At 54.6% G+C, this 15,827-nt stretch overlaps 1 protein-coding gene across 1 annotated transcript; it reads left to right on the top strand.

Moving 5' to 3' along the window:
• Nucleotides 1-182: 182 nt before the first annotated feature.
• Trim47 (tripartite motif containing 47) lies at nucleotides 183-5,800 on the top strand. The gene is made up of 6 exons (XM_005069907.4): nucleotides 183-917; nucleotides 2,130-2,225; nucleotides 2,467-2,697; nucleotides 2,859-3,057; nucleotides 4,267-4,341; nucleotides 4,629-5,800. Exons 1-6 carry the CDS (start codon nucleotides 234-236, stop codon nucleotides 5,267-5,269), a joined length of 1,926 nt encoding a protein of 641 aa, XP_005069964.1. The 5' UTR covers nucleotides 183-233; the 3' UTR covers nucleotides 5,270-5,800.
• The last annotated feature ends 10,027 nt before the right edge of the window (nucleotides 5,801-15,827 follow it).

The raw sequence follows: 15,827 nt of genomic DNA, 5'->3' as shown, positions 1-15,827 counted from the left end.
ACGCGGGGTGGAGGGCTCACGAGGGTCGTCTGCCGCTGGAAGGCAGCCCCCCGGCTGCGTCGCTGACCCGTGGGTACAGCCGCTGGCCGCGTTGGGGGCGGGCAGAACTGCGGAGGGGGTTGGAGAGGGCTGGACCCTTGGCCTTGGTCCCAGGGGGCGGTGCCGGGCGCGAACCGTCCCAGGTCCCTCCCAGGCGGGAGCAGCACAGGCGGTGCCCGGGCAGCTGCGGAGCCATGGACGGCAGCGGGCCTTTCAGCTGCCCCATCTGCCTGGAACCGCTCCGGGAGCCGGTGACACTGCCCTGCGGCCATAACTTCTGCCTCGCCTGCCTGGGCGCGCTCTGGCCGCACCGGAGTGCGGGCGGCACCGGTGGTTCCGGAGGCCCGGCCCGCTGCCCCCTGTGCCAGGAGCCTTTCCCCGACGGCCTGCAGCTCCGCAAGAACCACACGCTGTCCGAGCTGCTGCAGCTCCGCCAGGGCTCGGGCCCGGGACCCATGTCCGCCCCGGCTTCAGGCCCCTCCCGGGGCGCGACGCCCGAGCCCTCCGCGCCCAGCGCATCCCCTACGGCTCCGGAGCCATCGGCTCCCTGTGCGCCCGAGCCCTGGCCCGCCGAGGAGCCGGTGCGCTGCGACGCGTGCCCCGAGGGCGCCGCCCTGCCCGCCGCGTTCTCCTGCCTCTCCTGCCTCGCCTCCTTCTGCTCTGCGCATCTGGCCCCGCACGAACGCAGCCCCGCACTGCGCGGCCACCGCCTGGTGCCGCCGCTGCGCCGGCTGGAGGAGAGCCTGTGTCCGCGCCACCTGCGGCCGCTGGAGTGCTACTGCCGCGTGGAGAGAGTGTGCCTGTGCGAGGCCTGTGCCGCTCAGGAGCATCGCGGCCACGAGCTAGTGCCGCTGGAGCAGGAGCGCGCGCTTCAGGAGGTGGGGCGTGGGCACCTAGAGCGGGCACGTGGAGATGGGCGACAGGCGGGGCAGGAGAGCTAGGTAGTCCCCCACTCTCCTCGGGCTGTGCCTCCTGTTCATTTTATTATTATTGTGGGTGTGCACGTGGAGATTAAGAAATCAGCTTCGCGGAGCTGGTTCCCACCTTCACGTGGGTTTCATCTCTCTGACTCAGTGGGCTCTGCCTTAGTTTCCTCCTCTAACCTGAGGGTCTTTGCAACCCCTTTCCCGTCTGCAGTGTCCGCGCGCTGGGGCTGGTATGGTTGGAAGGGGGAGTCAGAAAGGAGCATCGAGTAGATGAAAGAGAGGCAAAGAGCCGAGAGGGAGGGAGGTGTGTGTGTGTGTGTGTGTGTGTGTGTGTGTGTGTGTGTGCGTGCGTGCGTGCGTGCGTGTGTGTGTGTGTGTCTGTGGCTGGCTCAGTGTGGGTGTGAAGCCAGAGAGGTATCTGGGAGCTGGTGGGGACCAGAATCCGGTGGCTGCGGGCGTGGCCCCATGGCTGGGGAGTTCTTCTTGCTGGTCCCAACTCAAATTTGTCCTGGATTGAGTCAGCCACTGTGGATGGGTGTGGCAGGCACAGGCACAGGACCGCGATGGAGGTTGGGCTGCTCACACAGAACTTCTATGTCCGAATGTTCTGGGGCCCTTGGGAGCATGTGCCCAGTGTCCCGCTACCTCCCACCCCCAGTTTCCTTTGGCCTCCATCCCGGTCTTGGCGCCTCTAGCGTTGGGATTTTCCGTCTCTCCGGCCTGGAGCTGTGACTCATAAGACCCAAGGGATTTGCCCGGAATCCCCATTTTTCTGAGCTGGAATGGAGGTGAAGCTAATCTTCAGGACTGTTTAGTATCCTTCCTTCTTGTTCACTCACACGCCAACCCCACTCTCTCTCTCTCTCTCTCTCTCGGCCTCTTCCCCCTTTGGGAAAAGCCCCAAGTAAACTGAGAAACTTGGGTGGCCCGCCCCATACTGGCTCCTCTGGGAGACAGGTGGGTAGTCAGACGCCCACAGCCTGCCAGGCATTTGGGATGGCACCAGCCTGGGCCAGAGGTGCTTTGGGCACATTCTGAAATAGCATATTCCAGTCCCTTCATTCACAAATGTCACTGCCCAGTCTTCCCGGACAAATCCTGAGATCTGTGGCAGGTCAGGGGACCCTCGTCACCAGACACCACCTCACAAAGCCCCATCCGCAGGCCGAGCAGCCCAAAGTCCTGAGCGCAGTGGAGGACCGCATGGATGAACTGGGTGCCAGCATTGCCCAGTCCCGACGCACTGTGGCCCTCGTCAAGGTCAGGACACCCCCCAACCCTGCACCCCTGAAGCAGAGTTCTGAAAGTGTGCATGAGCGTTGAGGGTGGTGCCACCCACTCCAGACGGTGCCCGGAGTTGGGACCGCTCATCCTTACTAAGCAGGGACACCTTGTTCCCCCGAGACAGACCGATCCAGAGCTCGGGCTGGGCGGGCACACACAGCCCGGTGAGGAAACTGCCCCTAGGCTGAGATTTCGTCCCCACTGCCCCACCCTGTAGAGCGCAGCCGCGGCAGAGCGGGAGAGGGTGAGCCAGATGTTTGCCGAGGCCACCGCCACCCTGCAGCGTTTCCAGACTGAGGTGCTGGGGTTCATCGAGGAGGGAGAGGCCGCTATGTTGGGACGCTCCCAGGGTGACCTGCGCAGGCAAGAGGAACAGCGCAGCCGCCTGAGCCGGGCGCGACATAACCTCAGTCAGGTTCCGGAAGCCGACTCAGTCAGCTTTCTGCAGGTGAGGGCCGCTCGTGAGCCACAGCCATGAGGCGCAGCGGGAATTGAAGTGAGAAAGGCGGCAGAGGCGATGGGTACCTGGCCTCCCGGGACACTTGCCGCCTTCCCGGGCTGGGAGAAGCTATGGCCAGCACAGCCTTAAAGGGTGTTTGTCTGTCACAGGAGCTCCTGGCACTGCGGCTGGCCCTGGAGGAGGGGTGCGGCCCTGGCCCTGGCCCCCCCAGGGAACTCAGCTTCACCAAGTCCTCCCAAGTGGTCAGAGCATTGAGAGACATCCTGGTCTCAACCTGTGCCAGCCAGTGGGAGCAGCTGCGGGGGCTGGGCAGTGAGGAGGATGAGCTGCAGAAGCTTGGCTCAGAAGGTGGGAGCCCCTTCAAGATGAGTCACACACCCCCAGATATACTATATGTACTCCAGACACACCACATGCACCCCAGATACACCACATGCACCCCAGATACACCACATGCACCCCAGATACATCATATGTACCCCCAGATACACCATATGCACCCCAGATACACCATACGAACCCCAGATACACCACATGCACCCCAGATACACCATATGCACCCCAGATACACCACATGCACCCCAGATACACCACATGCACCCCCAGATACATCATATGTACCCCGATACACCATATGCACACCAGACACACCCTATGAGCCCCAGATACACCCTATGAGCCCCAGATACACCCTATGAGCCCCAGATACACCATATGCACCCCAGATACACCATACGAACCCCAGATACACCACATGCACCCCAGATACACCACATGCACCCCCAGATACATCATATGTACCCCGATACACCATATGCACACCAGACACACCCTATGAGCCCCAGATACACCCTATGAGCCCCAGACACACCCTATGAGCCCCAGATACACCCTATGAGCCCCAGATACACCCTATGAGCCCCAGATACACCCTATGAGCCCCAGATACACCCTATGAGCCCCAGATACACCCTATGAGCCCCAGATATACCCTATGAGCCCCAGATACACCACATGCACCCCAGACACACCATATGTACCCCAGATATATCATATGCACCCCAGATACACCACATGCACCCCAGATACACCATATGAGCCCCAGATACACCACATACACCCCAGATACACCACATGCACCCCAGATACACCACATGCACCCCAGATACACCACATGCACCCCAGATACACCATATGAGCTCCAGATACACCATATGCACCCGCAGCTCTGGTGTCCATCCAGGAATGGAGGAAAGTGTCTGGCATTGGGGGAGGGGTTTTAATCCTGCCAGGAGCATAGCCACCCCACCCCACCCCACCGCACCTCCTGGGGGGCAGAAGGGATTCTTCTTGGTCACCCACGAACTCCTGGAGGCGAGGGTGGGGGAACTCAAGCAACACGCGTGCAAGAGGACACGGCCCCACATGGGTGTGTCTGTCACCAAGTAGCTGGGGGCTCTGGGAGGAAGGGTGGGGCGGGGGCACTACCCAGGGTAGCCCTGCAGCCAGCCACGGGTAACCAGGGAGATGGCTTCCCCACTACCCTTTCTTGTGCAGGTGATGTGGACTCCCAGGACCCAGACAGCACCAACCTGCTGGAGAGTGAGGCTCCCAGGGACTACTTCCTCAAGTGTAAGTAGCCAGCCCGCTGCTACCAAGGTGCCCCTGTTAGCCACCAGGCTTCAGAGAAAACCCAAAAAAACGCTGGGCTTGGCAACCCATTCCTAATCTCAGGGGTGAACAAGGTCATCTCCATGGGTGGTCTCCATTACATCTCCGTGGGTGGTCTCCATGGAGTTGTGGGTCTCAACGGGTCCAAAAGAGGAACAAGACTGTGTTTGGGGGGGCAGGTCCCTGGGGGGGACTGTCCCATCCCAGCCTGGCTGTGATTCCTGCCTCTCTCCCATCCATGGGGTCAGTTGCCTACATCGTGGACTTGGACAGTGACACGGCAGACAAGTTCTTGCAGCTTTTTGGAACCAAAGGTGTCAAGAGGGTATTATGCCCCATCAACTACCCGGAGTCACCCACCCGCTTCACACATTGCGAGCAGGTGCTGGGCGAGGGCGCCCTGGACCGGGGCACCTACTACTGGGAGGTGGAGATCATCGAAGGATGGGTCAGCGTGGGTGTCATGGCCGAGGGCTTCTCTCCACAAGAGCCCTATGACCGGGGCCGGCTGGGCCGCAACGCACACTCGTGCTGTCTGCAGTGGAATGGGCGTGGATTCTCCGTCTGGTTCTGTGGGCTGGAGGCCCCACTACCCCACGCCTTTTCACCTACTGTTGGGGTCTGCCTGGAGTACGCTGACCACGCGCTGGCCTTCTACGCCGTTCGAGACGGAAAACTGAGCCTTCTTCGGAGGCTCAAAGCCTCCCGGCCACGGCGCAGTGGTGCCCTGGCCTCCCCCACTGACCCTTTCCAGAGTCGCCTGGACAGTCACTTTTCAGGGCTCTTCAACTACAGGCTCAAGCCTGCCTTCTTCCTGGAGAGCGTGGACGCCCATCTGCAGATTGGGCCGCTCAAGAAATCGTGCATATCCGTACTGAAGAGGAGATGATGCAGAGTTGGAGGCCTCGCCCGTATTTCCTGGGAAAGGGCACCAGCCTCAGAGACCCCCACACTCCCAACTGTAGAGTCTCTGCCTTCTATAACTAGACCTTCTTCTGTTCAAGGCAGGGTCCTCAGCCCCTTCCTTGCAGGACCTATTTCGGGAGAACTTAAGCTCGGACAACTCCAGACTGGACCAGACCTTCTTTTCCATGTCTCTAGAACTACCTGGCACACAGTAGGTGCTCAGTAAACATTTGTTGAATGCATGAGTCCCTTGTTCATTCCTCACCCACCAGAAATGGCTGACTTCTCAGCCTTCAAGACCTGAGTATAGGGGCAGGTGAGACAGCTCTGCCAGCAGAGATGCTTGCCTCCAAGCGTCGGGACCTGAGTTTGATTCCTGAACCACACATGGCTAGAAGACGAGAACTGATTCCTACAAATTGTCCTCTGACCTCTAACTGCATGTCCTGGTAGGTGAGCCAGGCAGAGACACATGCGTATGCAGTAACTAAATAAAAACAGACGTGCGAAACAAGTCAGCTGGTAAATGCTCCATAGATACAGAAGCGTCAAGGGGACCTGCGCTCGAGCCCCAGAAAAGAGTCATACTTGGGATGTCTGCACTGGAGAGGCAGAGACAGGCAGGTCCCTGGGCATTGCTGGCTGCTAGTCTAGCCTAATAGGTGAGCTTCCAGCAGGAAACCTTAGCTCAACAAAAATGGTGGGGGTCTGGGGAGGCATGACATCTGAGACCGTCCATCCATCCATACACACATACAATTGTGTACTTGAGTGTGTTCGAGCGTGCACAGGAGCACAAACACACACACACACACACCAGGAGGAGGGGGCTGAAGCGAGCTGTCTGTCCTTCAGTAGCACCCTGACTCTAGGCAGGAACCATTAGAGGTGGCGTCTCCCTGAGTCTGGCTCGAGTCACCCTTGTTGCTCACGTTAGCTTTGGGTGGGGAGGGGAGGGTACCCTCTGCTGTATTTTTCATCCTTGATGCCACTAAACCAATTCTGGACCTGCTTGGTGTGTGTTGTATCCAAAATTAAACACAGAGCTCACACGCCCAAAGCCAAGAGCTGAGCCGGATACTTGGGTGCGGGCGAGAAAAGTGGAAAGACAACCTGGGCTTCTTACACACACACACACACACACACACACACACACACACACACACCCTTCAGCCCCTGGAGGGACTTGCCTGACACCACCTAGGGTGTGACTGGAATAAAAACACATCTGTACCCATCATAGCCAGCACTCCGGGGACCTCAGGCCCCGTGTCCCAGGAGAGCCTCTGGCTGGTTTCCAGGGAGACTCAGTGCCCTCCACCACCCCCAGAAACTCTGCCCTGTCTGGGACAACCTGGGGCTACATAGGACGGCTGTGTTTCCAGGCCAGCTCCCTCTCTGTGTTCTTTGTAGCCCGGGGTGCACCCCCCGAGGGCAAGGGCCAGACAGGGAGGCCTCCTAGGAGCTAGGCAAGGTCAGACAGGACAAAGGGTGGGTTGTGCAGCCAGACAGCAAGGCCATACAAGTCCAGCCCCAGCCGCCTAAACTGCTAAAAATAACCCCTCCCACAGAGCTGCCTGGCCCCAGCAACCAGGATGTTTTTTTTCCGGGTGGGGCCTCCCTGCTCCGGCTGCTTTGTGTTCTTAGCCCGGTTCCCATGGCCGCCACAGGTCCCACAGGTCCCAGTATACCCACCCTCAGGGCTGTCGGGAGCCTGTCCCCCTGTCTCCACAGTGGACCAGCTTGGGCTTCCTAGAGCCTTTTCTCTCCTGCAGGCAGCCTCCTCCTTCCACGGAGCCCTGAGGTCCCTAGGACACCTGTGGGGCCTGCTCTCCTCCCCCCACACCCCATGTTCTTGCTGCTGCAACCCTCTGCTCCCAGTGCAGGGAGCCCTGGCAGGCCCTGAACGTGTAAGTATGGCCAACGGGGGCCTCACAGGCCTGGAGCTCCCCTGCTGGCATCTGGCTCCACCGTTCCGGCTATGGTTTCAGCCACTCAGAAGTATCTCGCTTGCAGAATGACTTTCAGTTTTCAGCCAGTGATGTGAGTTTCAGTTCCAGAAGCTAGGTGTTCTTTTGATTTCCACATGTGGGCTGTGGCAAGTGCATCCATACCCATACTCGTGCACGCGCACACACATTAAGGAAAATTAAGTGTGAGAAGGGGAAAGTTCCCGTGCAAATGGAGGAGAGTGGTGTTGGCTTGCCTGGGGCTGCACAGGGAGCCCCAGGGTTCGGAGCACACCACCCTCATCCAGCGGGAGTGTGGTGCACAGCTCTGCGCTTCCTCCCAGACCTTAAGCTAATGCTAGGTGAGTTAGTGTCTGTCTGCATGCACGCACGCATGCATGCATGCTGTGTGTATCTGTATGTATAGATGTCTGTCTGGTTGGATACTTGTGTAGGGGTGGGTGTGTCTAGTCTTGTGATCCCCCATTCCTCCAGGAACAGGCAGTGCGAGGGGATGTATCCCTTCACCAGCTTTTCCCAACACTTTAATCTGTTTCAGTTGAGACTGCTTGAAGCCCAGGGTAGTAGTTCACAACTGGAACCCAACACTGGATATTTGGATGCCTATGCCAGCCTATGCTACAGAGTGAGAGCCTATCTTAAACAAAACGAAAACAAATGATTCTTTAAAACCTTTTTTTTTTTTTACAAGATCTCACTCTGCCACCCATGTAGTCTTGGAATGGTCTATGTAGCCCAAGCGGGCCTCCAGTCCCAGCAACCCTCCTACCTCTAACTCTTAAGTCCTGGGACTGTCGGCATACAGCTACACGAGAAAATGAGAAACTGTTAAAAAGAGAAAAAGCCAGAGGATTATGCCTCTGGTCCCATTCATAAGAGAGAAAGCCCGAGTACTTAGTAGCCCGGAGTGCCCTGTAGAGGACACTCTCTGCCCCGTGGCTTAGGTGAGTAGTAACATAATGAACCCTGGCGCCACTAAAGGGGAAAGGGGGGAAAAAAGCTTAAAGGAACTATGTTCTCTGCGGCCCTGGCTCCCACCCCCGAGCCTCCGCAGAGTTCCTGTGGGTCTGTGGTCTCAGGGGCTCCCGCTGGAGCCCCAGCTGGTCGCAGACAATGCAGAGGGGTGAAGGTTTGAGTCAGTCCCTGTGAACTCAATGCAGCTCCCTGGAGCCAGGCAAGGAGCCAGCCTCCACTTGAGCTTTGTTTCTGTGGGAAAATAAGGCCCGGGGCACAAACAGCCGGCTGAGAATGGGCTTGAGCCTCCCTTGGCAGCTGCAGGCTGCCAGGTCCTGGCGCTGCAGGAGGGGACAGGCCCACCGCCCTGCTCTTGCCCTTTTCCAGGGCGCGCTGCCTGCGGCCCCTCCTCCCACGCGAAGCCTGGGAGTCTGCGCAGAGCCTGTGGCTAAGCTGTAGCGCCTGGCGGGAACCACCGGCTGAGTTGGGTGCGGCTGAGGTTTGCAGACAGCGCTGCAGGGTTGGACTTGGTTTGGGGGCCCAGGAAGGAAAGCAACTTTTAGTTGCAGAGTCACTGTCCCATCCAGCGCTACAGCCAGCAGGCATAGTCCTCCTATTCAGCGGCAGCAATCAGGGGAGTCTGGGAGGAAAGGCCGGAAGTTCCCTCTCTGTACAAATCCCATCATTTGGTGGATGCCTGAGACCTGCAGGACAGAGTCCCAGGATGTGGCTCAGAGTCTCAATATTTATAGCTTATTCCACCCCTGGCACTAGCAAGCAAGCAAACAAACAAACGACAAAAAACCGCAAAAGAGGACTAGAGAGATGGTTCAGCAATTAAGAGCACTTGCTGCCGGGCGGTGGTGGCGCACGCCTTTAATTCCAGCACTCGGGAGGCAGAGGCAGGCGGATCTCTGTGAGTTCGAGGTCAGGCTGGACCGACAGGCTCCAAAACAATACAGAGAAACCCTGTCTCGTAAAAACCAAAAAAAAAAAAAAAAAAAAAAAAAAGAGCACTTGCTGTCCTTCCCGAGGACCACGGATTCAGTCCCCAAGACCTACATTGTGGGTCACAGCTCAGAACAACTCCAGTTCCAGGGATCTGTCGCCCTCTGCTGGCCTCCTCAGGCACTGCACACATGCGCTACACAGACATCAGACACACATGCAGGCAAATCACCCATGCACACAAAATGAAGAGAAATATAAGGGTGTGTGTGTGTTCAAGAGACTGTAGGCTTAGAATACAAAGGCTGTGTCCTTCCTAGTGCACCAGAGACGCTAGGCAGAGTGCCACGCCCACTGCGTAGCCTGTATCCGAGAATGTGCAGAGGGTGTCAGATTTGATGACACAGAGACCAGTTAACGATGTAAAGAAAACTTTAAGCAGGCCCCAAAAAGGCTCAAGACTTCCCAAGAAAGGCTTCCCTCCAGAAAAGCTTCTGCTCCCTCTCTTACCCCTGGCTGATTCTGCTCTGACAACAGAGACTGACTTGGGTGGGTCAGAAGAGGTGGTTAGTTTTTTTTTGTTTTTGTTTTTTTTTTTTTGGTTTTTCGAGACAGGGTTTCTCTGTATTGTTTTGGAGGCTGTCCTGAAACTCACTCTGTAGACCAGGCTGGCCTCGAACTCACAGAGATCCACCTGCCTTTGCCTCCCGAGTGCTTAAAGGCGTGCGCCACCAACGCCCGGCTGACATTAAATATTTTTAATAAAACGGAGATTCCCCTTTAGGAAGGGGAAACTCAGAATGTTTAGTTTCTGACTTTTTAATCTCTCGTTGGCAGCAGCCGCTCCCAATGTATTATTGGTGCTATAAAAATTGATGAACAGGGAGCTGGAATGACTAACTGGCATCAACATGGGGGGATCCTCACCAGGGCCCATATTTTCCTTACCTGAGTGTTCAGCAATGGTTGGACCATCTTTATCATGGTGAGCATTACTAGTATCCGGAGTAGTATTGGGGTCGACATGCCTGATGCACCATTCGGGGACCCAAATGGGCTTCTCACTTCCTGGAGGGAAAACACAAACAGCCCCTCGGACCCTAGCTAGTAGGGGAGTGGGTGGCTGCCATTTTCCTGTAATCAAATCCTTCCATCTGACCCATCCCAAGGACTGGGAGGGTTTGTTCCAATGTCTCTCCATAGCAGACAAATTATTACTGTCTATGGTCAAAAAATTTTAAATGTAAAGTATGGTGGATAACTGAATATTGGGGGAGGTAACATACTCCCCTTTTTTATTTTCTTAAAATATTGTTTGAGAGTGGCCTGGGTGCGCTCCACAATAGCCTGTCCCGTGGGATTGTGAGGAATACCAAAAGAATGGACAATGTGATGTTCCCTGCAAAAGGCAGCAAAGTGATTGCTGGCATAGGCAGGGCCATTGTCCGTTTTTAGGGCATCGGGAACGCCCATGTAGGCAAAGGCCTGCAGGCAATGAGAAATAACATCTTTAATCTTCTCTCCTGAGTGGAGAGAGGCAAAAATCAGTTTAGAATATGTATCCACTGAGACATGCATGTATTTTAATTTCCCTGCCTGTGGCAGGTGAGTGACATCCATTTGCCAGAGATGGTTGGCCCTGAGGCCCCGGGGATTTACCCCCTCATTGGGAGAATTATGATAAGGGGCACAATCAGGGCACTGAGAGGTAATCTGTGTCCCTGATTATTATTAGCAGGAAGGAAATTTCCCTCCCGGTCAGTTTTAGAGTGGCAGTCATTGGCCCAATGATATCCCCTTCAGCAATGGGGGCATAAACCAGGTCTCTTGAGACCGATAGTACTATTTTGAGGGCAGTCTCTACAGAAGTGTCCCTCCCTACCGCAGCTGAAACATGTTTTTCTCCCTCCCAGAGTAGGTCTTTCTTTCCCCACTTGGGGCCGAATAGCAGCAGCTAACACTTGGCCCTGGATGAAGTTCCCATCAATGTCCCTACAGATCCGGATGTAGTCATTTAGACTTTTGTTGCGGTAGGGGCGAAGAGCCTCCTTACAATATTTATTTGCATTTTCAAATGCCATCTGCTTGATGACTGGCATTGCAGGCCCAATGCCCCCAAATATTCTTTCTGCTACCTGACTGAGACGGTTTACGAAGTCTTGAAAAGGTTCGGAGGGTCCTTGAAGGACTTTGGACAGGTGATCCCCTCCTTCCTTGGAAGGCAATGCTTTCCAAGCCCCTTGGGCCGCTGCTGCCACTTGGGCATAGACTGAGATGTCATATTGCATTTGTTGTTGAATGGTGGCATATTGACCACTTCCGGTAAGCATCTCCACATTTCTCTGGGGCTGTCCGGCCTGTGCATTCCTTTCGGCTGTCTGGCTGCATTTTTCCTGAAACTCACCCCTCCAAATCAAATAATCTCCCCCAGATAGAGTCACTCAGCAAAGCTGCTGCCAATCACTAGGTGTCAAGTTAAGAGATGCAAAAGATTCCATTAAGGAAAGTGTAAAGGGAGCCTGCGCTCCATAATTTAAAGTTGCCTCTTTAAGTTGTTTTATGTCTTTAAAATTTAAAAGGTTATGACACCGAATGACCTGTCCAGAACTGTTCGGGTCTGGGGCTTCTATTACTGGGGCCACCACTGGGCAGCATTGGACCCCTCCTCTGGGTCGTCCCTCCAGGTCCAAGAAGGACTGGGTTATCTCATAGGAGGAGTCCCTTTTTTCAGAGTATGGGGAAGGGTTTCTCTCCCTGTCCTGTCTTTCCTTAATTTGAGTCTTTTTTAGTTCATTTTTAAGGGCCACGATCTCAGCAAGAACTGTTCCTTCTCAGACTCTGACGAGTCTGAGTCTGAGCTACTCCCATTTTCTAGGTCTGACAGAGAAGGATATAACCGATTCTGACCGGAGTCCTTCTTTTTGGGTCCCACCCGGAGATCTCTACCCATTTTTTTGTTGTTGCTAAGAGACTCCCCTTCATCCTCACTAACAATGGAGCCTCTAGTTTCAGTCAGGGTCCCTTCAGATGATTCATCATCACTCTCTGCCCCTGAACTCAAGGAGGCTTGAGTCTCAGTCTTTTATAACTCTAAAAAAGCCTCTTTTGTGGCCTGAACTACCTGGCGATGACGAACCTTATCGGTCAAAAGTGCTCCCCTCACTAATCTCCATAAGGAGAATATAGTAGGGGGCAAGGACTCAGATCCCCCTTTTCGTAAAAGTCGATGAAGATCATGGCGAACCTCCTCCCAATCTGGGATATTTAAGCTTCCCCCAGTAATGAACCATGGACTGGCTCGTTCCATCGATTTTAGAAAGCCTTCTAGGGTTTTAGACTTAACTGTAGTCCCATGTTCTTTAAGTAACTTTTTAAATTGATACTGTAATGATTCAAACTTCCCAGAACTATTCCCCCTCGTTTCTTTTTTTTTTTTTTTTTTTTTTGGGTTTTTTTTTTTCGAGACAGGGTTTCTCTGTGGCTTTAGAGGCTGTCCTGGAACTCCCTTGGTAGTCCAGGCTGGTCTCGAACTCACAGAGATCAGCCTGCCTCTGCCTCCCGAGTGCTGGGATTAAAGGCGTGCGCCACCAATGCCCAGCGAGTCATTGAACTTCTAAAGGCCACCTTTGGTGACATACTTCCGACAGGGACAGGGCCACACCGCCCAAGCTGCCCACAAGGCAGCGCCTGCCTCTAACCAAGTGTGCAAACATTTTGGAAGGCTGAGTCCTTTGGGGCTTGGTTCTGGGGCAATGAGGGAATGAAGGAAGGACAGGCACACAGACTCACCCACTGAAAAGCTGACATCAGGTGGGCCCTGCACTCTCACAGAGACACACCACCAGACAGGGCCTGCCAGGAACTCCGAGGGTTTGTTCTGTGCATCTGAATGGAGGCAGTGGGCTTGTGGGACACAGCTGAGGCCCAGCCGCTCACTGTAGGAGGCTTCCGTGGGTGTGGTCCTAGGCTGTGGCCGTCCCAGGAGGAGGCTGGGGGTGATGGCAAGCATCTGTGAGAGGAAGGCCAGAGCCATGCGCCTACCCAGAGAAGGCTTTGGTTTGTCAGTTTCCATGGATCTGAGGGACCAGAGTCCCTGACATGGCTGTGTCTAAGTCAGCAATATACAGCTGCTCAGGTCTTTATCCGCTCCCCACAATGGGAGCTTCTCATCCAAAATGTCACACAAAGTGACTAGATCCACACCTTTTTTTCTTCCCTTCAATTTTGTCCCCTTCCCTCTCTCTCTCCTCCCTCCCTCCTTCCCTCCCTCCTTCTCTCCCTCCCTCCCTCCCTCCCTCCCTCCCTCCCTTCCTTCCTTCCTTCCTTCCTTCCTTCCTTCCTTCCTTCCTTCCTTCCCCCTTAACTTCCTTCCCTTTCCCCAGTAGTGAAGAACTCTGAGTTCTGGAATCAGAAAGTTGAAATAGGGACATAGCTCGGTGACAGAGTGTATGCTTAGCAGAGGACAAGATGACATGTTTATCTCAATACCAGAAATTGTGGAACTAAAAGGTCCCAGTTCAGAGGCTGGACAGAGAAGTTCTTCCCATGCTAACATTAGAATCTGAGGCTGGATCCTAGCGCCCATGTGAAAAACCAGCACCAGGGAGTGCCGGAAATCCCAGTGTGGTTCATCTGCCCAGCTAAATCAGTGAGCTCCAGGCTCAGGGAGAAACCCTGTTTCAGAAAAACACCTGATATCAACTTCTGGCCTGGACACATGAATACACATGTATACCAGTACACTCCTGCGCACAGACACACAGGAACACATGCATATTATATATTCACACAAATAAATGGATAAAAATAAGTTTAAAAGTTCTACTTTGGTCATTTCCTGTGACACACACACACACACACACACACACACACACACACACGAGTCTCACTATCCCAGGCTGTCCTTGAATTTGTGGCAATCCTCGTCCCTTTGCCCTGACTCCTCAGTACTGGTGTTGGAGCCATCTTTGGAAGTAACTTGCCTCTCTGGATTTCTGGGGCTTGGGAGGCACAGGACTAAAAGTGGACAGCAGAGGTTTGCATAAACACTCCTCCATCAGAGCAAACCCCGAAGCCGTGCCTGGGGATTTGGAACTGGACAGAGGTCCAGGCTGGGAGCCCAAGGGTGGGGCTCCTCTCCATAGCAACCTGGAAGAGTCTGCAACATGTGCTGGCCCTGCCTTCTGACGAAGCGGCAGGGACCTGGTGTTCCTCAAATACATGTGGCCAAAAAAGGCCTCCCCCTGAAATAGCTCAGGTCCACACTGCCACTCCACCTCAGCTCGGCCAGAGGGCCGGGAGGCGGAAGCCTTACCGGGAATTCGGTTTCTTTCATGGTGCTCTGCACCGTGGCCACTCCCACACTCCTGTGCGTGGTGGGATATTTGTACACTGTGTGAAGACAGCGCTGCGGTGATTGGGGTAATAACGAGCTGAATGGCCAATAGGCAGGGAGGATACGTGGATTTCTGGGGAGAGAGAGGAAGAGGAATCCGGGCGTGAGAATTATGCCAGAGAGATGCCAACAAGACCCAGAGGGAGTCAGACATGCAGAATGAAAGCGAGGTAAAAACCCACGTGGTGGATGTAGATTAATAGACGCCGGTTAATCTAAGTTATGAGAGCTCCTGGGAAAAGCCTAAGCTAAGGCCACACTTTCATAATTATTAATAAGTCTCTGTATCACTGTTTGTGAGCTGGGGGCCCAAAGGGAACTCTGACTACAAGCCAGGGTTCAGGATGATACCAGATTGTTGTGTCTCAGCTCCCAAGCCCATAGTGCTACTTTAGTAAGGCCACCGCAGCAGAGTGTAGGGTAGGGCCAGCCAAAGGAACACACCCTGGCCCTGAACCCAGAACCAGAAAGTTAAAAAGGGCCAGGGAAAGAAACACACTCTGCCCCTGACCAACTCATTAAAAAACTAGCCAATCCCTGAGCAGGAAACCAGCCAATCCTTAAGCATGAAATCCAGCCAATCTCTGAGCTTGTCAAAGCTCAGGGATTGAAATCCAACAATTCCCACCCTGAAAATCTTCACCCTGGAAAAACTCTAAGCCCCGTGTAAGCCCTTGCCTGTTACTTGCCATTGCCTTTTCTACACTGGCAGAGGCGGCTGCCCTCCTGGATTGTTCCCTCCAAATAAGTCTTTTGAATGAGGTTTGGGTGAGACCTTCCTTCGTCCAATGGAATGGAGGAGAGAAGTAGCATCTTTCCCTGTAGCTGGGCAGAGTAGAGCAGATGGGAGCAGGGTTGTAACATTTTCCCTGGGGAAACCTTCCCCAAGCCAAGAGGAGTTGTTAACACTACACTCCTACACTCAGGGGACCTGAGTGTAACTGTAACTGCTTCCTGGGGAAGCCCTCCCCTGCTGGAGCAGAACTGTGAAACTGGGGAAACTTTCTCTGGAGCAGGGCTGTGGCTGCTATGCTTACTGTGACTTTGTGGTACTCCTCGGCTCCCGACTGCCAGGATACCTTGACGGTGCTTACAAAGTGCTCCAAGTCCAGGGACTTAATTCAAACGTATTCCTCACGGGGTGGAAGACTGTTGAGGCTTGTTCCTTCTCAAGGGTGTAGGAGGGACTATAACCATGTCATTCTCCTAGCGTCTGGTAGGTGGTTTGCTGACCGTGTTTGGCAATCCACAGCCCTTGGTTGGTTGCTCCCCCC

Source organism: Mesocricetus auratus, unplaced genomic scaffold (genome assembly GCF_017639785.1).
Source record: "Mesocricetus auratus isolate SY011 unplaced genomic scaffold, BCM_Maur_2.0 Super-Scaffold_100007, whole genome shotgun sequence".
Classification (NCBI taxonomy): domain Eukaryota; kingdom Metazoa; phylum Chordata; class Mammalia; order Rodentia; family Cricetidae; genus Mesocricetus; species Mesocricetus auratus.
Note: the sequence above shows the minus strand (reverse complement) of the source record. Positions and strands in the feature narration are given on the sequence as shown.